This window comes from Phalacrocorax aristotelis, chromosome 1 (assembly GCF_949628215.1).
Source record: "Phalacrocorax aristotelis chromosome 1, bGulAri2.1, whole genome shotgun sequence".
NCBI lineage: Eukaryota > Metazoa > Chordata > Aves > Suliformes > Phalacrocoracidae > Phalacrocorax > Phalacrocorax aristotelis.
The window spans coordinates 22,464,165-22,482,682 of NC_134276.1; the positions used below are offsets into that span (position 1 = coordinate 22,464,165).

The 18,518-nt window shown below is 39.3% G+C and overlaps 1 protein-coding gene across 2 annotated transcripts in view; it reads right to left on the bottom strand.

The window, feature by feature from the left end:
* Positions 1–18,518, bottom strand: part of ATP8A2 (ATPase phospholipid transporting 8A2) — a 300,975-nt gene that overhangs the window by 134,852 nt on the left and 147,605 nt on the right. For both annotated transcript variants that reach the window (XM_075083904.1, XM_075083896.1), the window contains one exon: positions 16,475–16,585. In XM_075083904.1, the coding sequence (XP_074940005.1) occupies positions 16,475–16,585 (111 nt within the window). The remainder of the gene's footprint in view (positions 1–16,474; positions 16,586–18,518) is intronic.

Consider the following 18,518-nt stretch of genomic DNA (forward strand, 5'->3'; position numbering starts at 1 on the left):
GAAGTGATTGTCACTATAAAGCTGAAATTTTCCTACTAGGTCTGGAACTGGACTGATGCCTAAAGCTACTGTTGACTGCTGTTGCTAGCATGTGCCAAATAGAGAAGAGGAAAAAAGGAAAGGAAAAGAACATATAGGGGGTTGAGCCCCCAAGCTGGCATCTAACTGTGCAACGAAGAGCACCAACCTGCACAGGAGCCAGAAATGCCACATTGAACCTCTAGATTGGAAGAGCTAAAAGTTGTCAGCTCACTCAGCAGTTTCTTTTCAAGCTGGAGTTTTGTTCTCAAGTAAATCCATTCATTACCTGTAAGAGAATGCTCTCAGCGAAAAAGCAAAATTAAGACCGGTTTATAGTGAAACTGGATTATATTTAGTTAACAGTTACCTCGCCCCATGCCATTTTGCCTAGACAAAAGCCTTGCTGCAGTGTAGACCCTGGGCTGTTAACATTTGCCAATGACGTTTCTGAATACTTTCTACAGTTGGTACTGAAGCTCAATCCACTTGATTTACTCTGGGCAACAATAAAGCACCTACACTGATGCTGAAGACAAGGGCTTAAACTATTTTATTTAAATATTAATCAAGGCACATGTCGTGGTTTAGCCCCAGTCAGCAACCAAGCCCCACGCAGCCGCTCGCTCACTCCCCCCTGGTGGGACGGGGGAGAGAATCGGAAGAGTAAAAAGTGAGGTAACTCATGGGCTGAGATAAAGACAGTTTAATAGGTAAAGCAGAAACTGCACACGGAAGCAAAGCAAAACAAGGAATTCATTCGCTACTTCCCATGGGCAGGCAGGTGTTCAGCCATCTCCAAGAAAGCAGGGCTCCATCACGCGTAACGGTTACTTGGGGAGACAAATGCCATTACTCCAAATGTCCCCCCCTTCCTCCTTCTTCCCCAGCTTTATAGACTGAGCATGACGTCATATGGTATGGAATATCCCATTGGTCAGTTGGGGTCAGCTGTCCTGGCTGTGGCCCCTCCCAGCTTCTTGTGCACCCGGCAAAGCATGGGGAGCTGAAAAAAGTCAAAGTCCTTGACCAGTGTAAGCGCTACTTAGCAACAACTAAAACATCTCCACATTATCACCACCGTTTCCAGCAAAACTCCAAAACACAGCCCCATACTAGCTACTATGAAGAAATTTAACTCTATCCCAGCTGAAACCAGGACAGCACAGCCAACCTTTTATTTTAAAAGGATAGGGAGATTCCACACTCCATACAGAAGTGGGCCACGGGAACAAATGATCCAAGTCCAGTTCAGATTTGCTATTTCAAAGCAGCAGATCCACTGCTACTCCCATCCTTACTGACCCATAGGAGACTTCTGTCTTCTCAGTCATCTCAATGATAAGTCAGCTGAGGAGGCCTGAATAGTAGAGGTAGAAACTGGGGCAGAAAAGAATGATGTGAACAACCGTGCTGTAAATTCTGGCTTCTAAGCGTAAGTTGTGTACACTGTAGATTTTCTTAGGGACAGCTCCAAGGAAAGGTTAAGAGTGATTACAGAAAAAAGCTGCCACTGAGGGCAGTTTTCTGGCATATACCAACAAGATAGCCTTGAAACAAAACTTTGCCTTCCAACATTAAATCAATGTCATGTCACTTATATGCAGATCTCCTAGAGAAAAAAGTGGAATATTTTCAAGCTGTTATTGACCTTTTAAAAAAGTGACTGCAATTTACCTTGAACTTTATTTTACTACATAAAGGAGATATCAATACATCAGAGAAGTGACCACAAATCTCTTGCAGCAACAAGTAAACTTGTCATTCTAGGGAAAAAGAAACAGTGATTTGGTTTAATTTTTTACTTTCTTTTCAGTAGCACCAAGTGAGAATGTTTTACATTCATACCACAAAGGCAACTGATTTGGCTTCATCAGATTAATTTTCCTATGGCTACCTGTTTTCCTAAGGCTACGGATAATCCTTCAGAAGATTGTATTCATATCACAAAGTTCAGTAAAGAATTAAATTCTTGCTTCAGATTCTGAGAAAGGGCCACCACAAATTCAATACCTATGTTCTGCTCTATTCCTTTTAAATTTTCATTAGCAACCGATTTCTTTTAAAGATAAGGGATACAGGGAATTACCAAGTCTGGCACACTGCAACTGTATAGCCTTCTGCTGTACATAAAATGGGGATTTCGAAATAGTTTGGGAAACAGGTTTAGGTAACAGTAATGCAAACACAGGAATAGCTCCTCTTTGAGAAATACAAGGATACAAAAGGTCATATGCATCCAAGTAAGTCAGTTCAAAATGTTTGTCAAGAAATAGCAGAACCTCACTGATCATTATAAAATACATTAAGCTGTTAGTTCACAAATGGAACTGTGCTGAACTTCCAGCTGTTTGAAATACAGAGAAACCTGGAAGTCTGTTTTCATTTTGGTACTATTACAATTTTTATCCTCCCACTCCTCTTCCCCAACACAGCAGAAGAGCTGTGAGTGCCAACTTGTATAAAGGTACCCTTTCTGCTTTACAATAGACAGTAAACATTTTCATGAATGGCAAAGGAAGTGGTGCATATGCAAACCTGCACATTCAGTTGAGAAGGAAGCCTTCCATGGGAAGTAAGAAACCCTACAAGTGCTACAGAACGTGTGCATTTCTAAGGAAACGCCTTAAAACCTCTAATTCTTCTCTGATTTAGTTACAGTTAGTCTCAAATGATGCAGCATAGAGCACTTGAACAACGCTGATATTAACCCGAATGACTTTTCATGGATGGAACTTCCTAGGACAGTTTGCCAAAACCAGATAATATATTCTTGAAAATCATTTTAAAAAACTTGGAATGTAAAAAGATGCTCTTACTTTCCATATTAAGTGGTTTTCTGCTGATATAACTGATCAGTTAGAATATATTTTGTCTATTGCCACAAACAGACCCAATGAAGTGGACATGAAATCCTGTAAGAAGATAAATTACCACTCCCCTTGCTAATATCAAAGCACAACTGCAACTAAAACAGATTTTCTAAAGCAAACATGCTTTCACATAGTTTCTAATGAGTGTAAAAAATGACTTTTTCTTTGGCTACTGTTTTTCAAAGCTGAAAGATGCAGTAGTGAGCCAGAACTGTGGAATAAAAAGGGATCCTGTATTTTACCATCTAAGAAGTGACTCAAATGAAAAATATTTGAAGAGGACTATCCCCGGTATGGTGTTGCAGCTTCCAGCACAGAAGCCAGGCATGCAGCAGTGCTGGCCTGGAACGAGCCTGAGGCTTCCGAAAGGTGACACTGCTGCAGGACCCAGTTACCCAGTGGAGGAAATGGCCAAGTCTCAAAATTTACATCAGCTCCAGAAGGGCTGACAAGAATTGATAGGTTTTTTTTAGATTTTATTTTTACAATGACACCTCAAAAGATTGTTCTCAGTACCAACCTCCACAAGACAAGGCCAGGAGAACTTCATATTTGCAACGGAAGCAGGAGCTATTTAAGTGCCATAAGAAAGACTTTTTAGGGTATCATTCTTCAGATACCATTAAACAGGCAGTCATCTGCCGACATTGCTTTTTAGAACAGGATACATACTGCAAGAGTTAACTGTGACTGATGCCAGTGGAGGGAATAAATGAAGCCAGGCAGGTGAAGGTCTGTTTCTCCTCATTTACTAGAATTATATAATAATTACTTCTGTTCCAACAGAAGACATCAGAATTTTCCTACCCACCAGAGTGGCTTCCAGCTAGGTCTCCAAATGGCGAAATAGGATAATTAAAGCCTCATCACTCTTCATTATTTTTAATGTGACAGTAAACATGGGACTATTGATAGACTTTATGTTATAGAATTGTATGCAGCAGCAACTTTCCTTGAAAATGAGAAGTTAAACCAAGTGCCCGAGCACAACCCCAGGTTTATTGTACCTAGCATTTGTATCGTTTACTGCTGCTTTACTGCTGCAATAAAAACATGTAGATTTGCTTGTTCATAGGAGAAGAACAACACATTTAGTGATAAATACCAAGTGAATACCAATGTGGTTAAAGGAAGCACTGAAAACTTCTCATGAGCATGATTCCCCACCGATGCACCAGTAAAACTAGAACGGGCACAGTCAACACTACAAAAAACCCCACCCAAAAAACCCCAGTCAGTCACCAACACTCAGGTTACATGCAGTCAGCTATGTGAACAAAACAGGCAATGACCAGAGGAATTGTTTTGAGTTTCTGAAGATCAGAGTTCTCAGGAGACCTTCATTTACTGATCCAATAACCTGCTCTATATGGAAAAATGTCAGACCGGAAAAAAAAAAATCAACTATTAGATTCCTGTAAAAATTAAGCTTCCAGGCAGATAAACCTTCATGTTCATGAATAGTTCTCACTGAGTGTAGCTATCGTGACAGTAAGAAGAAAGCCATAGAAATAACTGTCAATCATTAGAAACCAGGTAGGTACTCACGATACATGTAAGTATCAAAACTAGCATGCTAGAAGTTTGTGTGTTACCCTTTTCAAAATGCAAACAGGGTGATGACTTCATTACTGAGGAGACAACAGACCTTTTACTCAGGGAGAAGTTAAGAAGGGAGAGCTTTGCAGCCTATCCAAATTCCACCCACCCCCAGCCCCCAACGTGGGTCTTACAAAGCCCCAGAGACCCTGTGCAGACCACCAGCATACACTCCCCTTTCTTCACCAAGCCCAGGAACGGAGGGCTTGCCAGGCTCACTTGTAACATTTTACATAGTCAAAAGCCAAAACACATAAATTTCCAATCTAACCCATATTTTCAAATGTTCTAGCTTTTCTCTCATGCCTTCTCTAGAAGGTTTTCTCAGCAGTATCAGGCAATTAGAGGAGAACTGTAATTCTCACTATCCTGGTTTTAAGTACATATTCCTGCTTCTTCCCCTAGATTTACTGCTCCCACCTTCTTATTTCAACTCAGCATAAATTAGGAACTGCTTGAAAAATACTAGTAACTGCTTCCAGAGAAGAAAAGTCTGCCAGGACTTTCACTGCCATCATTTTATCACTCCTCCGTTGCAGGAATACTTTCTATTTTAGCACAAGCCAGCTCCTTACTGCCCGGATGGCTTAATGCACATTCTTAAAGATCCTCCCCCTCACATACCACACATCACACACCATAAAAATCCAGTAATTGTTCATACATTCTGTTAAAATTATGGTCTCTAATGTATTCTCAGTTTGAGAGATCATAGCTGCTTTGTGCACATGAACAACACGTGACAGACGTAGGGAAAGGACTTTTTTGTTCAGATGTGCCTTTGGGAGGAACTATCAGGTTCCTTCCCCCTTGTCCAGCTGTACATTTGGGATGCCTTCGAGTAACAGATACCCAGACAACCCAAAAGGGAAAAAAAGGTTGATAATAAGTCCCCAAGAAGTTATGCCATGAGATTACTAAGGATATCAAACACCAATTCACACCCTTCACCTGCTCTACATCCAATTTTTTTTGTCTTTTCTGCAAAAAACCTCCCACTTTAGTTTACTAGAATAACACGTACACTTAAGTCTGACAAAAGTCTATGCTGCTATCAGAAGAGCTGGTCCTACCTCTCGGCCAAGAACTCCTGTGTACATGAGGAACGTGATCTGGCTGAACTCTAACCTCAAAGAGCTCATCCTGCAGCTGTACAAACACTAGTGCCTTGGCAAGGAAGGAGGAAAAGAACACAGTTCTAGGGAGAAACGAAGATCAGGCTGCCCTTTTTAATGTCAGCATGAATTTATGTCAGATTAAAGGACATCCCAGTTATGGATTCAAGTGATGGCGAAAGCATAGGCCAGTGATGGGTAGAATAACATGCATGATAGCTGGAGGGACTTGGACTTTCTAAGGAAGTGGCACCTTGAAAGTGAGCACTGCACAAAGCTCACAGTGCACAAAGCTGGTGGTCTCACCACCACAGCATGGCATGGTGCCACTGAGGCAGGCTGCAGCAGGCAAACACGGATTAATTATGTCACCATTGAAGTCACATCTCGACATATCCTAGACTTTATGCATTTATGTATTCAATCACAACACTAAAAGAAAAATGGGAAAGTAAAGCAACTCAAGCGTCCATCCCTATCTTGCCCGTGAAGCAGGAGGTGTAATAGGCAAAAACACTTTTCCAAGTAGTACAAAACCACATGTCATTTTTAACACTAATGAATGCCAGCTGACACAAAGCACAGGCTGACTGTCATATTGCTTAGCCACTCCAGACACCTGTCACTCCTTGGCAACAAAAGGGAGAAAAGGTCAAGGCACTTACTAAACCCAAAGGGGAGACTCACTTCTCTACCAAAATTGAACTTGACAGGAACCATCATCAAAAATAATGCAGAGAAGTTCAGGTGTTACTGGTTACTGATAGTTTACACTTCTGTTGCTACCGAGCCATCTACATATTTTAGTCATCTGCACTGTCATTTATTAATAAAGATAGCATTATTTGTTTTAAATGAGAATATACAGTATTGGATTTCTTTTCTTACACACAGAGTATTTATATAGCTTATACAAGAATACATATAGTTTCAGTGTATCCCTGCAGAACTTAGACACAGCTAAGGCAAATATATTCCACCTTCTTGCTTTCCATCCTTAATTACTTTTGCATGAATGCAAGGAAATCCAGCAAGAAGAAAGCAAGCAAAATAACTTTGTCACGTTTAAAAACTGGCAGACCAAGTTTTGACCTTCTTCACTCTTCTGACAGCATGAAGTCATCAGTGGTTATCCATGTCTTTGTCTTGATGTGCAGAACTGGACTTGTAACACATACACACAAACGTGCATCAAGACCACTTAGCTCTTGCTTTTCCACAGCATGGGCCCCTGTGTCATTTGGGGTATAGTTCTGGGGTTTTAGCTTAACCCCATGATTACACTGCTGTTTATATTCAACATGCAAGTATACCTACAAACGTTAAAATTATCATGGTCTCAGCCTTTAAATATCGGTCCTGACTCTCCTCTCCCTGACACTGCCCCTGTTGCAGTGAACTGTCAATCCTGGTTCAGAAATGCGAAAAGACACCAAACGCACACCACCACCACAAAAAAAAACCACGAAAAAACCACAAAAAACCCCCACACATTGGTCCAGGATGCCCTTACTTGAAAGCAGTTGCATTCAAATTGCAATGGTTCAAGAGAACAATCAGGTTCAAAATAGTGAGGAAGAAGAGAACTAATGGAAAACATGGAATGGAATATCGGGGTGTGGGGGGAAGGGGGGAGCTGTACCTGACTCACTTTCAGCATCTTTTCAGAAAAATAGACTGTATAACTCAGAAGTCATACTATCACTAGGTAGCATGATTTGCTATGTCTAGTGCATTTTAATATGTTCTAAACGATTTTGTTGAAAAGAGCAAGGAGATATAAAGATTAATTGCATGCTCTCTAGAGCATATATTTATCTTTTGGTTAGTTAAAGGTCTCTGCATTGTGCTTAGCATCACAGAGAATGAAAAAAATAACCTGTTTGGGACAAGTTACTCAAAGCTTACTGTGTGCTGACACAGTCCAATGCATCCTAATGGTGGCTCAATTGACACACGATTCCCACACAGGAAGGGAGCACCTCAGGGGCACTAAGGGATAACAACTTCTGTACTCCTGTCCCCAGCCACAGAGCTCTAACTCCTTACAGGGCAGATATCCCTTGGGTCAAACACAGTCAAACCACTGAAGTGGTTTTACAGCAGAAGAGGATGTAAAACTACATCTGAAAGCAATGCCTACGCTGCTCCAGTTTTGCACTGGGGACTGGTCTGATCACGGAGAATATGGTGTATTTTCTACCTCTGCCCCTGCCGTGCTAAAAAATTTTGGTTCAAGACCTTAAGCTCTGGCAAATAACAACTCCCAACCTATATTCTAGATACTTTCCTTCACAAACATAAGATACATTTTATTCTAAATCTTGTACATGCACTTAAACTAGGTTACAGATGCCTTTTATGAATCCCAAAATAAAACAATCTCTAGTGGTTAATTAGTGAAACTGCAGAGAGGTATTTTTATCATTAGTGCTCATCCAAGTGCAAGAGCAAAATTCTTCTCTAGCAGCATTTAAAAATGCAGTCTGTATTCAGTTAAATTTGTTCTCTGCCCTAGCTTCTTTGGGTCATGATCCTAAAAAAACCAAGAAACCTCAAAATAATCAGGACCAGCTCAGTTCATGATGCAGATACTGGAAAGAAAGAAATTTTATATACTGAAAAATCTGGTAACACCACATTTTCAAGCTAGTGTTCAAAAGGTTTTTGTAGTTGTCTGTGAAGCAGTATTAAAACAGTAAGTGTTGTGAATTCATCAATTGCACGCATCTGCACTACAGGACACACTAGAAAATGTGACAGTTAGAAACTTACTCCATTGGTGCCTCCAAACATGCCAGAGAAATGCCCTTGTCAACAGCTAGAAAGGAGAAGTTGACCATGAGTCTGCTGTTAGACAAGAGCTCAGGTAAAGATCTCTTTGTTCAACTTCACAAAATATGAAGATACAAATTGCTAGTAAAATGCTTCAATATCATAAAATTGAACACCGAAACAAAATATTTCCCTGTTATCATCAGGTTACTCATGCCTAAAAAATATGGAGCTGTATAGCCTGACCTTACCACTGGGCAAGCAGCTGGCAGCCAGGCAGACTTCTGTTCAATTCAGACAAACAAAACGCAGCCCATGCAGCCCAGCACGCTTTTTGTTCATGAGCGCACAATAGATAATATCCTAGTACATGGCTTGGAACAAATAAACTCATTTTATTCCAAGGAATTGCCAGGAAAATAGAAAACATCTTCAATTACTATTCAGCGACTTCAGTGGGACTGCTTACAGGCAAGCCACCACACATTTTCAAAAGTGGGTTCCAAGTTAAACTTCGGAGTACTTCAGGCTTAAATACAAAGGATTTTGTGAAATTGCACAAAAGCATGACTTGTGAATTGATACTACACCTTGTGTGCACCACTTACAAACTCTCTGGCACTACCTAAAAATGCTTTATAGAGAGCTGTGCAAAAAGAACTGCAAACCCCTCCTCACACCAAGGCTAACTAGTGTTTTTAAATACCAGGATAACATTCAAGATCAACTGCAGCAGATCCAGCTAACTGAGTAAAAGTAATTCTGTTTTTCTCTCCCCTGGAAGACTAATGTCTTCCAAATTGCACCAAGTTACAGAACATGCGCACTTACAGGGCCATTTGAACACAAGTGCCTCAAAGCTTCTAAACCAGAGAGTTCAACTCACTGTTTGGATTCGCCAGCAGTCACTGGGGCCAGTGTCTATCACCAAGTCCTCCATAGCAAAATGTAGCCTCATTTGTAAGCATTTGTATTACCATTCTCAAAAGTAAATAAGTTGGTATATAAATGCGTTTTAAACATCGCTATTTAGAGCAATGAGGTACAGGTCAAAAAAAAGAGAAACCCCCACACCTGCAACGTGCCAGACCCCATGGCTTCTGCCTAGTAAAAAGCTAAACAGACAAAAAAATCCCTTCTTAATATGTACAGTATGCATAGGACCTTACTCTGCTACCAGTTATTCCCATGTAAATCAGAAATGTCTCTACTAAAGAAAGTCTATTTATAGGGGTACAGGTCAGACATAAAGAAAACCAGTACAGGGCCAAAGGATATATTCATAAATGAGCTGTATTACCATATATATATATATATATATATATCAATGTATAGGTGGTGTTGGATTTTAAAAAGCGCTCTCAAAATTTCACCCTCCCGTGCAGTAGAGCATACACGGCTAAATTCAGCATGAATGTACTAAGCACAAGTTATTTCCTGATAAGGTTTATTTGCACTTTTTTTAACCTTGATACGAATTTGAAATTTGGCCATCCCTGTACCCACAAGTAATGCCATATGCACTGAATTGGCCTAGGCAGATGCAAAAGTAGGATCCATTCCCCTTCATTTTTATTAAAACAACAGGTTATCCAATATTACTGAGTCAGAGAAGCCAATGTTTTTCAAGTCAATATTCAAAGCCATAAGAAGAGTTACATTTGATTTGAAAACTTCTGTATATACATTTGATATGAAAACTTTTGGAATGAAAGTGGGGTCAAAAATCAAGCACAATGAACTCTTTCATTTCAAAGCTGGTTTGTTTGATGGAAAAAACCCTGGGGTTTGGGTTTTCCTTTTATAATACACGTTTAGCTTCATTCCTAATGCTGAGCAATCAGCATTATTATTGCTTTGTTATAAACCCTCCAAATATGAAATTAAGATCTTCCACACCAAATTAAGCACATATTTTACAGAGGGGGGGGGGGGGGGGGGAAAATCACTGTGCCTGTCATACACCCCTGATGTATATAGAGATACACAAAAAAAAATAAATCCAGGCACTCTGAACATATTATTTGCCCCATAAAATATCACAGTAGATCTCTTCTTGAGGTAATCTATTGCGGCGTGTACTGAACCTGCTAGGTGTTTCACCTAGAGATTTTGATACCACACTAAGGAACCTGATTTATCATTTATGATTTGGAATGTTGAAAAACGACAAGTCGTGTTGGTTGTAGGGTCTAATCAAGGCAGTGTTCATACAAAGTCAGAACAATACTGTACTCATTCCATCACTTTTGAAAATGGTTTGAAATTCAAAATCAGTTGTTTAATAGTCGAGTCGATTTGGATTTCAGGGAAGATGGACTGCTCTCTAATTATTCACTGTGTGGTGCACAGCACTAAAAAAAAGAAAGGAAAATTATCATGGATTTATCTCTGACTGATTCCTTGAAAACTCTTGGGATTAAGACACTCAGTTATGAACCCAAAAAACAATAAGTCATCATGGATTTAAGTTGGTGAGACCAGCCTATAGGCAATTCTGAATTTCTTCATATAACAGGGGGGTTGAAATATGGGACAAATTGTCAGTGGTAATATAAACTAGGCACTGTAAATCAGCTGAGGAAGAATTAGGATATATTTTTAAGAAAAGAAGCCAAGCACTAGCTGGACTATTTCAGATTAAGGTGGCCAACTGTATTTTATGATATTCCAAGAAGTTTGGCAGGTGATTTGCAGGATCTGTTTTCTATAACTATTGCTACTAAAAAATGTTTTCTTGAATTGGAGCCTACGATTAGCTTTTTTTGGTGGGTGGGAAGAGGACAAAATTCTGTGCTGCCTTTGGTCTTCTACTTCTGCACATTGAACCTGTGTACGAGGCTGATAATAAGCAGTGCAAGAGAAAAATAAGCACACGCGTAAGAACTGTTTTTCCAAAAATTATCAAGAGACAGTGGTGAATCTCACATGTTGTGCTCCTCATGCTATGTCCCTTACTGTGTTTTCCAGGTCTGCAAGTTCTGCACTGTAACTTCCATAAATATTCTGCATGTTTTGAACTGATTAACAATACCCAAGCAGAGGGGTTTGGACTCCTTCCTTTTTACATGCTTTAGAAACAAATGAAAAACAAGAATGGGGAGAGAAAAAAAAAAAAAGATTCCTTGACTTTCTCGATAGGATTTGGTTACCTCAACATAGACCTCTAAGTACTACTAATGCTGCTGCTGCTTTGGACAGGTGAAAGCCTTTGGCAGGTCCTGTGGCACACCTGCCAGTCCTATACTGCTTCCCATGACCCCAGAGCATCCATATAGGCCATCTACATGGACAATGCATAGGTTTCCCTCAGGCACCTAAACTAACATCTGATACCAATCCCAAGGACACTGAATCCCACCTTTTGCCTATCTCAGAACACCTGTCCACAGAGAATAAGATACTTAATTAGGATATACATGCATTTGGGAGAATTAAAAAGCCAGACTTCCAAATTACATAAAATGGATACCGCATATACATTCCTAACTTTGCTTCATCGTGATACACCATTGTTATAAGCTTACCACACCAGTTGAGTACATGCAGACAGAGGAAATTGCTATTAAATGCCTACTGACTTTTGAAATATTTGAACAGGCAACTGAATAATTTGAATACATAAGCATGACAAAACAGCTAACTGCCTGTATTATTGTTATCCCTGTTAGAGAATTTTACCACAGATGTTCTTATTCTTAATTTAAGACTGGGGGGAAATACTGCTCTTATCTTTTAGCAGCGTTGCTTTTTATGACAACAGTTATTGCACTTCAGTCCTCAACTCACTGCAAAAATCCATGCTCAAGGTTTCTCTATTGCCTGGCTGTATCCTGAGATTGCGAAGTCAGTTGGAAACAGCACAGAGATGTAGGTAAAAGTCAGATTACATAAAACAGGGACAAGCACACAGAAGCATTAGAGCTGTATACTTTTTAGTATCATATCAGATACACTCAATTCTGCATGCCATTTGGATAAGAGGGCTAAAATTCCCATGTCTGCTTTCCATATTTTTAAAAATACCTGTTGTGTTTGACAGGAAAGCACGAAAATGGGAAATACAAATGAAAAGTCTCAAGCAGCAACATTTCATTGTGTTTTTGCACAGCCTGTGCTGTCGGCTAGTCTGAAGTGGTGACCACTAAGAGTATGTGGAGCACTTAACAGCTCTCATTGCCAGACCTTGCTGGACTCACAAAATCACCACTTTCTAAAAAGCATGTTTATCTAAGCATTGTGTTTACTTAGAGCTTTTAAAACTTGAAAATTCAGCTCCAAAAGAGAAACTATAACCCTGGTGTTTGTTTAACACTGCTCACATATAAGACTTCCCCCGCAGCCGCCACAAAGAAACAGCTTTCCAGTCTGGGCTTACAACTTACCTCTGGATTCATAAGGCAGAAAAGAAAAATAACGCAGTGTCAGGGCATGTACACCATACTATTCCCTCCCCACTTGCCATTCATTTCTCTGTCATGGCCCGACACTGCCAGACCTTGACACAGGGACCATCTATTTCCCCCTGCCCCCAGCTCATTCTGCAATATATAATGCAAGACCACTTGATATTAATTAAGTTTCAGATAAACAACATACTCCAGTGAAGTATTGAGCACATTCTTCCTGCACACTGTGTTGGCCTGAAAGCTATCTTCCATGCTACTGTTTCCACAGAACCATTCCCAAATGCCTTGAACTCTTACCTGATATTTCTGGTATTGCCTTTGATCTTGCTGTGTTTCTACTTCTTCAAGCATGACATGAAAGCAACATTCCTGTATTCTTTTACATTTGAAATCAGCTATATTTCAAAGCTCTGATGTCATCAGGACAACTTTATATCATCTCCAGTGAAATCTATCTGCTCAACAGATGTGAAACAGATCTTTTGTTTCACTACTCAGTTTAAAGCCAGCTACATAAATAATCGAATGAGATGGTGTTTTGTAATGATGCCCAGGTATTTGTCTGTCAAATGTTTAAAAGCCAAAACCCTGTCACTGACCTTCTGCTTCAGGATGATGCTGAATGATTGGCTTTCCTCAGTAACGGCTTCAGTGCCCACTGCTACTGCAGCCAGACATGGGAAATACAGGAACAGACACCAAAGAGGGGGCTTTATACTTCCGTTTCATCCCTGCAGCTGTCTTGGTAACTTTCTACTCATTTACATAAGGCTTACTATAGTTACTCCTCAGGTGTTAAAGCTTCATTGAAATAAAACAGATACAGTAACAAATGTATAACTGACAGTCATATTGACCAATGTGCTTTTTGATTCAACCCTATAAATATTTACTCAGCAGAATCCTTTAAGTTAATTTTCTAAAGTATTTCAAGTTCAAATCCCTGTTTCATTACAATGCTGAAAGAATATTGCCCATACACCACACATCCAAGCAGGAAGTACAGGTAAATGTTAAACTTGTCCAGAGCATTGGGAAGCAATCAGGAACATACCATATGCCCAAGAAAGAGTGCAAAAGTGCCAGGCACACAACTACCATTCTCTCAAGATGAAGGATTTATCCCCTCACGAAGCTTCTCTTTCATGAGCATCACACTGTACCACAAATTGATCAGCACTCCTGAGCCTCACAAAAGAAATACAAAACAACTCAGCTTTCTTTATGTAAGGCTAAAGAGAGAATTAGAGACCTCTTGTCTCTCTCCCCCACATCCCTAACGTATCAAAATCGGTGTCTGTTTTTCATGTAGTTTGGCTAGTTAAACACAGTTTTGGAGAGGAAGTTCCTTAACGCCACTAGGTAAAGCAAACTTACCAGGGGAACTGAAACCAAACTGAGCTCTTCCTATTGCTGCAGATCTATATGATTGCTTCTGTCGCTTCACCTTTCTTAAGCCTTAAATTTGCTCCCAACTTCTATTCGGCACAAGCACAGAGGGGTATAACTGAGGTGGAGAGCTAAAGCTCATAACACATTTTTTCAGTGCTCTCAGATGTGAGATGGAACTGACTCCCACACTTAATCACTGACATCAGGAGACACAAAAGCTCATTTGCCTCAGTACGGTATACAGAAAGAACTGAACACAGACTACTACAGTGAAGAGAACACCTGACCTCATATTCTCAGAGCAGACTTGCATTTTATGTATCATTTAGTGATATCTCTACCTAATAAAATTCTTCCTTCTGGTTAAACGATTAAGCTATCTCAGGCTGGAGGTCTCAGAGGCCTTCACCTGTCTTCAACCCCTTCCACTGCTGCTCACATGGGCAAACATAATTTAGCCATACAACATCTGATGTAGAACTTAAATTTGCTTGGCAGACTATAGTAAATGAAGCAAAGACACACACTGCTACAATGGATGAGAAGTGGAGCTTCCATACCAATTTTTAAATGGAGAAAAGAATCCTGGAAAGCTATCACAAACCTGTTGTTCATTATTATGCAAAAGAAAAAAATAATTTGAAGAACTTTTTTAGTGGGTTTCTTACTGAGCATGGGAGTTGCTGGGGTTTTTCCCTGAATTGTTGAGAAAATGCTTATTATTGTCATCTCCAATAACACTTAAAAACCCTTACTAAAAACGTGAGTTATGACTGGCCCAAGTCAAATTAAGGACTATTTTGGAAAGTAAAACATGAACCAATTCTTAAGTAATTAAGTGTGCTAATTTCATCTGTGCTATGAAGGGTGGCTTCTACACTAGGAGAACACACCTGTGAAATATCAGGAACATGGATTTATATTTGGCAGTGAGTCTGGCTGAAGAGTTGGAATGCAGTCAAGATTTGGATGCTTAAAATTTAGAAAAAAATGAACTCCTTGTATAATTTCACAAACTGTATATCACACAACCATCCTGTTCTCACAGCAAAACACTATCATGAGATTTTGATTGCGTAGTGTAACTCTCTCACAGCAAACAGACTAATCTATGTTGAAGTTATAACAGCCAACAGCTAATTTAGAAATAGCACAGGAAAAATGGAGCAACTTAGTGGAGAATATTTGCTCTCTAAGAGCCTAACATAATGCATAAAGGACGATCAGACCCAGAGGGAGTCAGGTATACACACACTGACCACGATACCATTCATTGAATAGTAAAACATTACTTACCCACTATCTCCTGTAATCAATATAACTAGCTGCCTAATTATAAATGTTTTAAATGTTTTAATTTTCTTATCTGTTAACCTCATTCACATCTGCTTAACTGTAGAAAGAAATAGAAATCTAATATATACACGTAGACATATATAAATAAAACTGATGAACAATGTGGAAATTGCTGTACCAAGAGACCACTTGATACTCAAGTGACCAATCCATTGCACTCAAGGTCCTCATGTGTTTCTAACTGGGCAACAGCACACAATAAACATCCCTTCCTGATGCTTCTTAAATTCAAGACTATATCCTGAAGCATGAAAACGATACTATCTGATCAGGCTGAAACACAATGTATTAATGTTCCTAATGGTATTCAGCCCTCAAATCCAGTTTCACTACTTAACATCTTCAGGCAATTAATTTTTCAAAACATAGTTACATTTTAAATATCATTAAATTAAGTAACCTGATTTATTTTACATTTTCACTGGCATTGTAGGGCAAAATTATGTCCTGTCTTTCCAAAATACAAGGCAAACCAATTGCAGTTCCAGCTAAGCTATGGTCTTCATAATTTGGAAGGAACAGCTATAGTTTTTGCCTAGCTTATTATTTGCCTGTAGAGTTCTTCCCAAATCTATTAAATGAACTTTTGATTTAATTTTAGCCCCAAATTCAAGTATTATAAACGTAAGCTCTAATTGATGTGTCCATAAACACAGAGAAGCTTTCAGTAAGAACATTTGCACAGAGGAATGAACTTTTTCCCTGACATCTCATATCCAAGGCTTCACTGTACTGAAACCTTCAGCTTTCCTTTTGCAAAGATTAAAAGATTCAAGTGAACTAACTTAATCTGAGAAAGGAAACAATTTTAAAGTTGTTGAACACAGACAAAAATATCAGTCCTTTTAGGTTAATTCATTTGGATGAGTTTCTCTCTTTGTAACAGATCATTTGAGAACTAAGGACCAGTAAGACCCATCCATTTATTTATTCTTACCTCAATAATATACAAAACTACATTCTTGTAGAAGCAATATAGTATGCACTTGGTAACTCGATTGTAACTCCAAGCTCCATGGACCAACAACAGCTTCTCCAAGTAGGAAAACTGGAAAAGAGGAAACAAGTTTTTACATATATCAAGAATTGTTTAAAAATAAATTGGTTAATGTAAACCCCTGTCCTCAGGGGAAAAAAAAAAGAAAGAAAGAAAAAACCCCAACACAACAACAGCAAAAACCCAAACCACAAAAACCTTAGATGAGCTGTGAAAGCCGGTCTTCAAGCACAATATTTAAATAGCTTAGCAGAACATACATGCAGAAATCAACACTTAGAATATTTACACAAAAAGCCTTTTTTGTAGCAAAGCTTCTGAATATTTTAAACAGCAAGAAGTCTTCAAGTAGTATTACCATAGTGATAGCAAAATCAAGCAAGGTTAACATGATATAGCCTTGTGGACTGTATATAAACGTAAACTCTTCATTTCATGGTCAAAGAAGATTCCTGTGTTTGAGGGCTTCAAGGTTCAGAATCTCCTTTCTCTGTGTTAAATGAACAGCCTAGTAATTAGAACCGTCTCGAGCTGAAATATAATGCACAAGGGGGCAACACAAGTGGAAAAATAGATGCATAGAGTCTTTATAGAGAATGAATACTTACATTAACATTTCCATCCCACAAAATGTACGCAATCGTGTCTTATACAAAGTACCTAAAATACTGTATAAAGAAAGGAGCATTTGCCAAAAAGGGCAAGTAAATTAATCTTGTAAAAACGGATATGTTTTAATGCTAGTTTGAACCACAGATACAGCTCAAATTCAGCTTCTCAGTTCAGCTGCTTTGAAAATAGACTTTTATAGAAGCAGACTCACAATACAGCCTAGGAAATGCAGAATTTTCTAGTCTTGGCTTTGTCGTGAACTTTTTAATGGCCTGCAGCATTCCTCTTTTGTCCAGTTACAGACAGCTCAAACTGGTGATTAGATTTACACACATGTACCTCAAGGGTTCTTGGGACACCAAGGTGGGACCATTATTTGCTTTGCTTCCTTTTCCATGCAATGACTTGATAGGAAAAAGCTTGACTTCCTAAATTTAGATTATAGATCAGTTATCTTAACCAAAACTTAACTGAAATTGAAAGCTACAGTAATGAATTAGGACTGTCATGAGACAGCTCTGCTCCCATGATTTCCAGCACTGAAATCACTGAACCACAAATCCTGTAAGAACAGCCTCTCCCCCATGCATCAGCAACTCAGATTTGTTAGGATACGCCAGCAAGAAAGAAGGAGAGAAAAAAAAAAGTAAACCAAGCTTCATGGTTCAGTCTCAGTCCTGACTCAAGTTGGGTAGAAAGTGGAACACTCACAAGGGAGTAGTTGCCCTACTAGACACCTAATGCCTCAGTTAATATGCAGCACAGCTACAACTTTCCTCAACAAAATTCACTACCAAAAGACATCAGCAGTGATGGGAAACTTGCCACTACATCCTGACAAGTCACCTCAAACACCTCTTGTAGAGAATAGTTAGAAATACCCTGAAAGCTTCTCTCTGCTGAGTCTACTGAGTGACCATCTCAGATGTAGTCTCCTTTGGAGCTCAAGGCAAGGAAAAATCCTACCATAAACTGCTCTCCTGTCTGTACTCTCATGAAAATGAGTGCACTGTATAGCACAGCAAGGAAGATATTAGTAAACCAAATAACGCAGTTCTGAGCCTCTTCACACTGGTTAAGAGTCCCATTAAGATGCAGCAAGGAATTAAACTTGTTTTGATGCTGGTTACTGAAATTACACAAACGCATAGCCACTGGCATACTTGAGCCAGTAGGGATACAATCCTCAGTGGGGATACGACCCTCTGGCTGGCCTACCTGGAAAAACTCTTTCTGTTAGTTTTCATAGTCATGCCTGTATCAACACTAGAATAACCTTTTTTATACAAAGATTATCTTTTAGAAAGATATTCCCCATCTCGACTAAAGGATGACGTGATGCCATTGGGGTGGGGGGGGGGATTTAAGACAG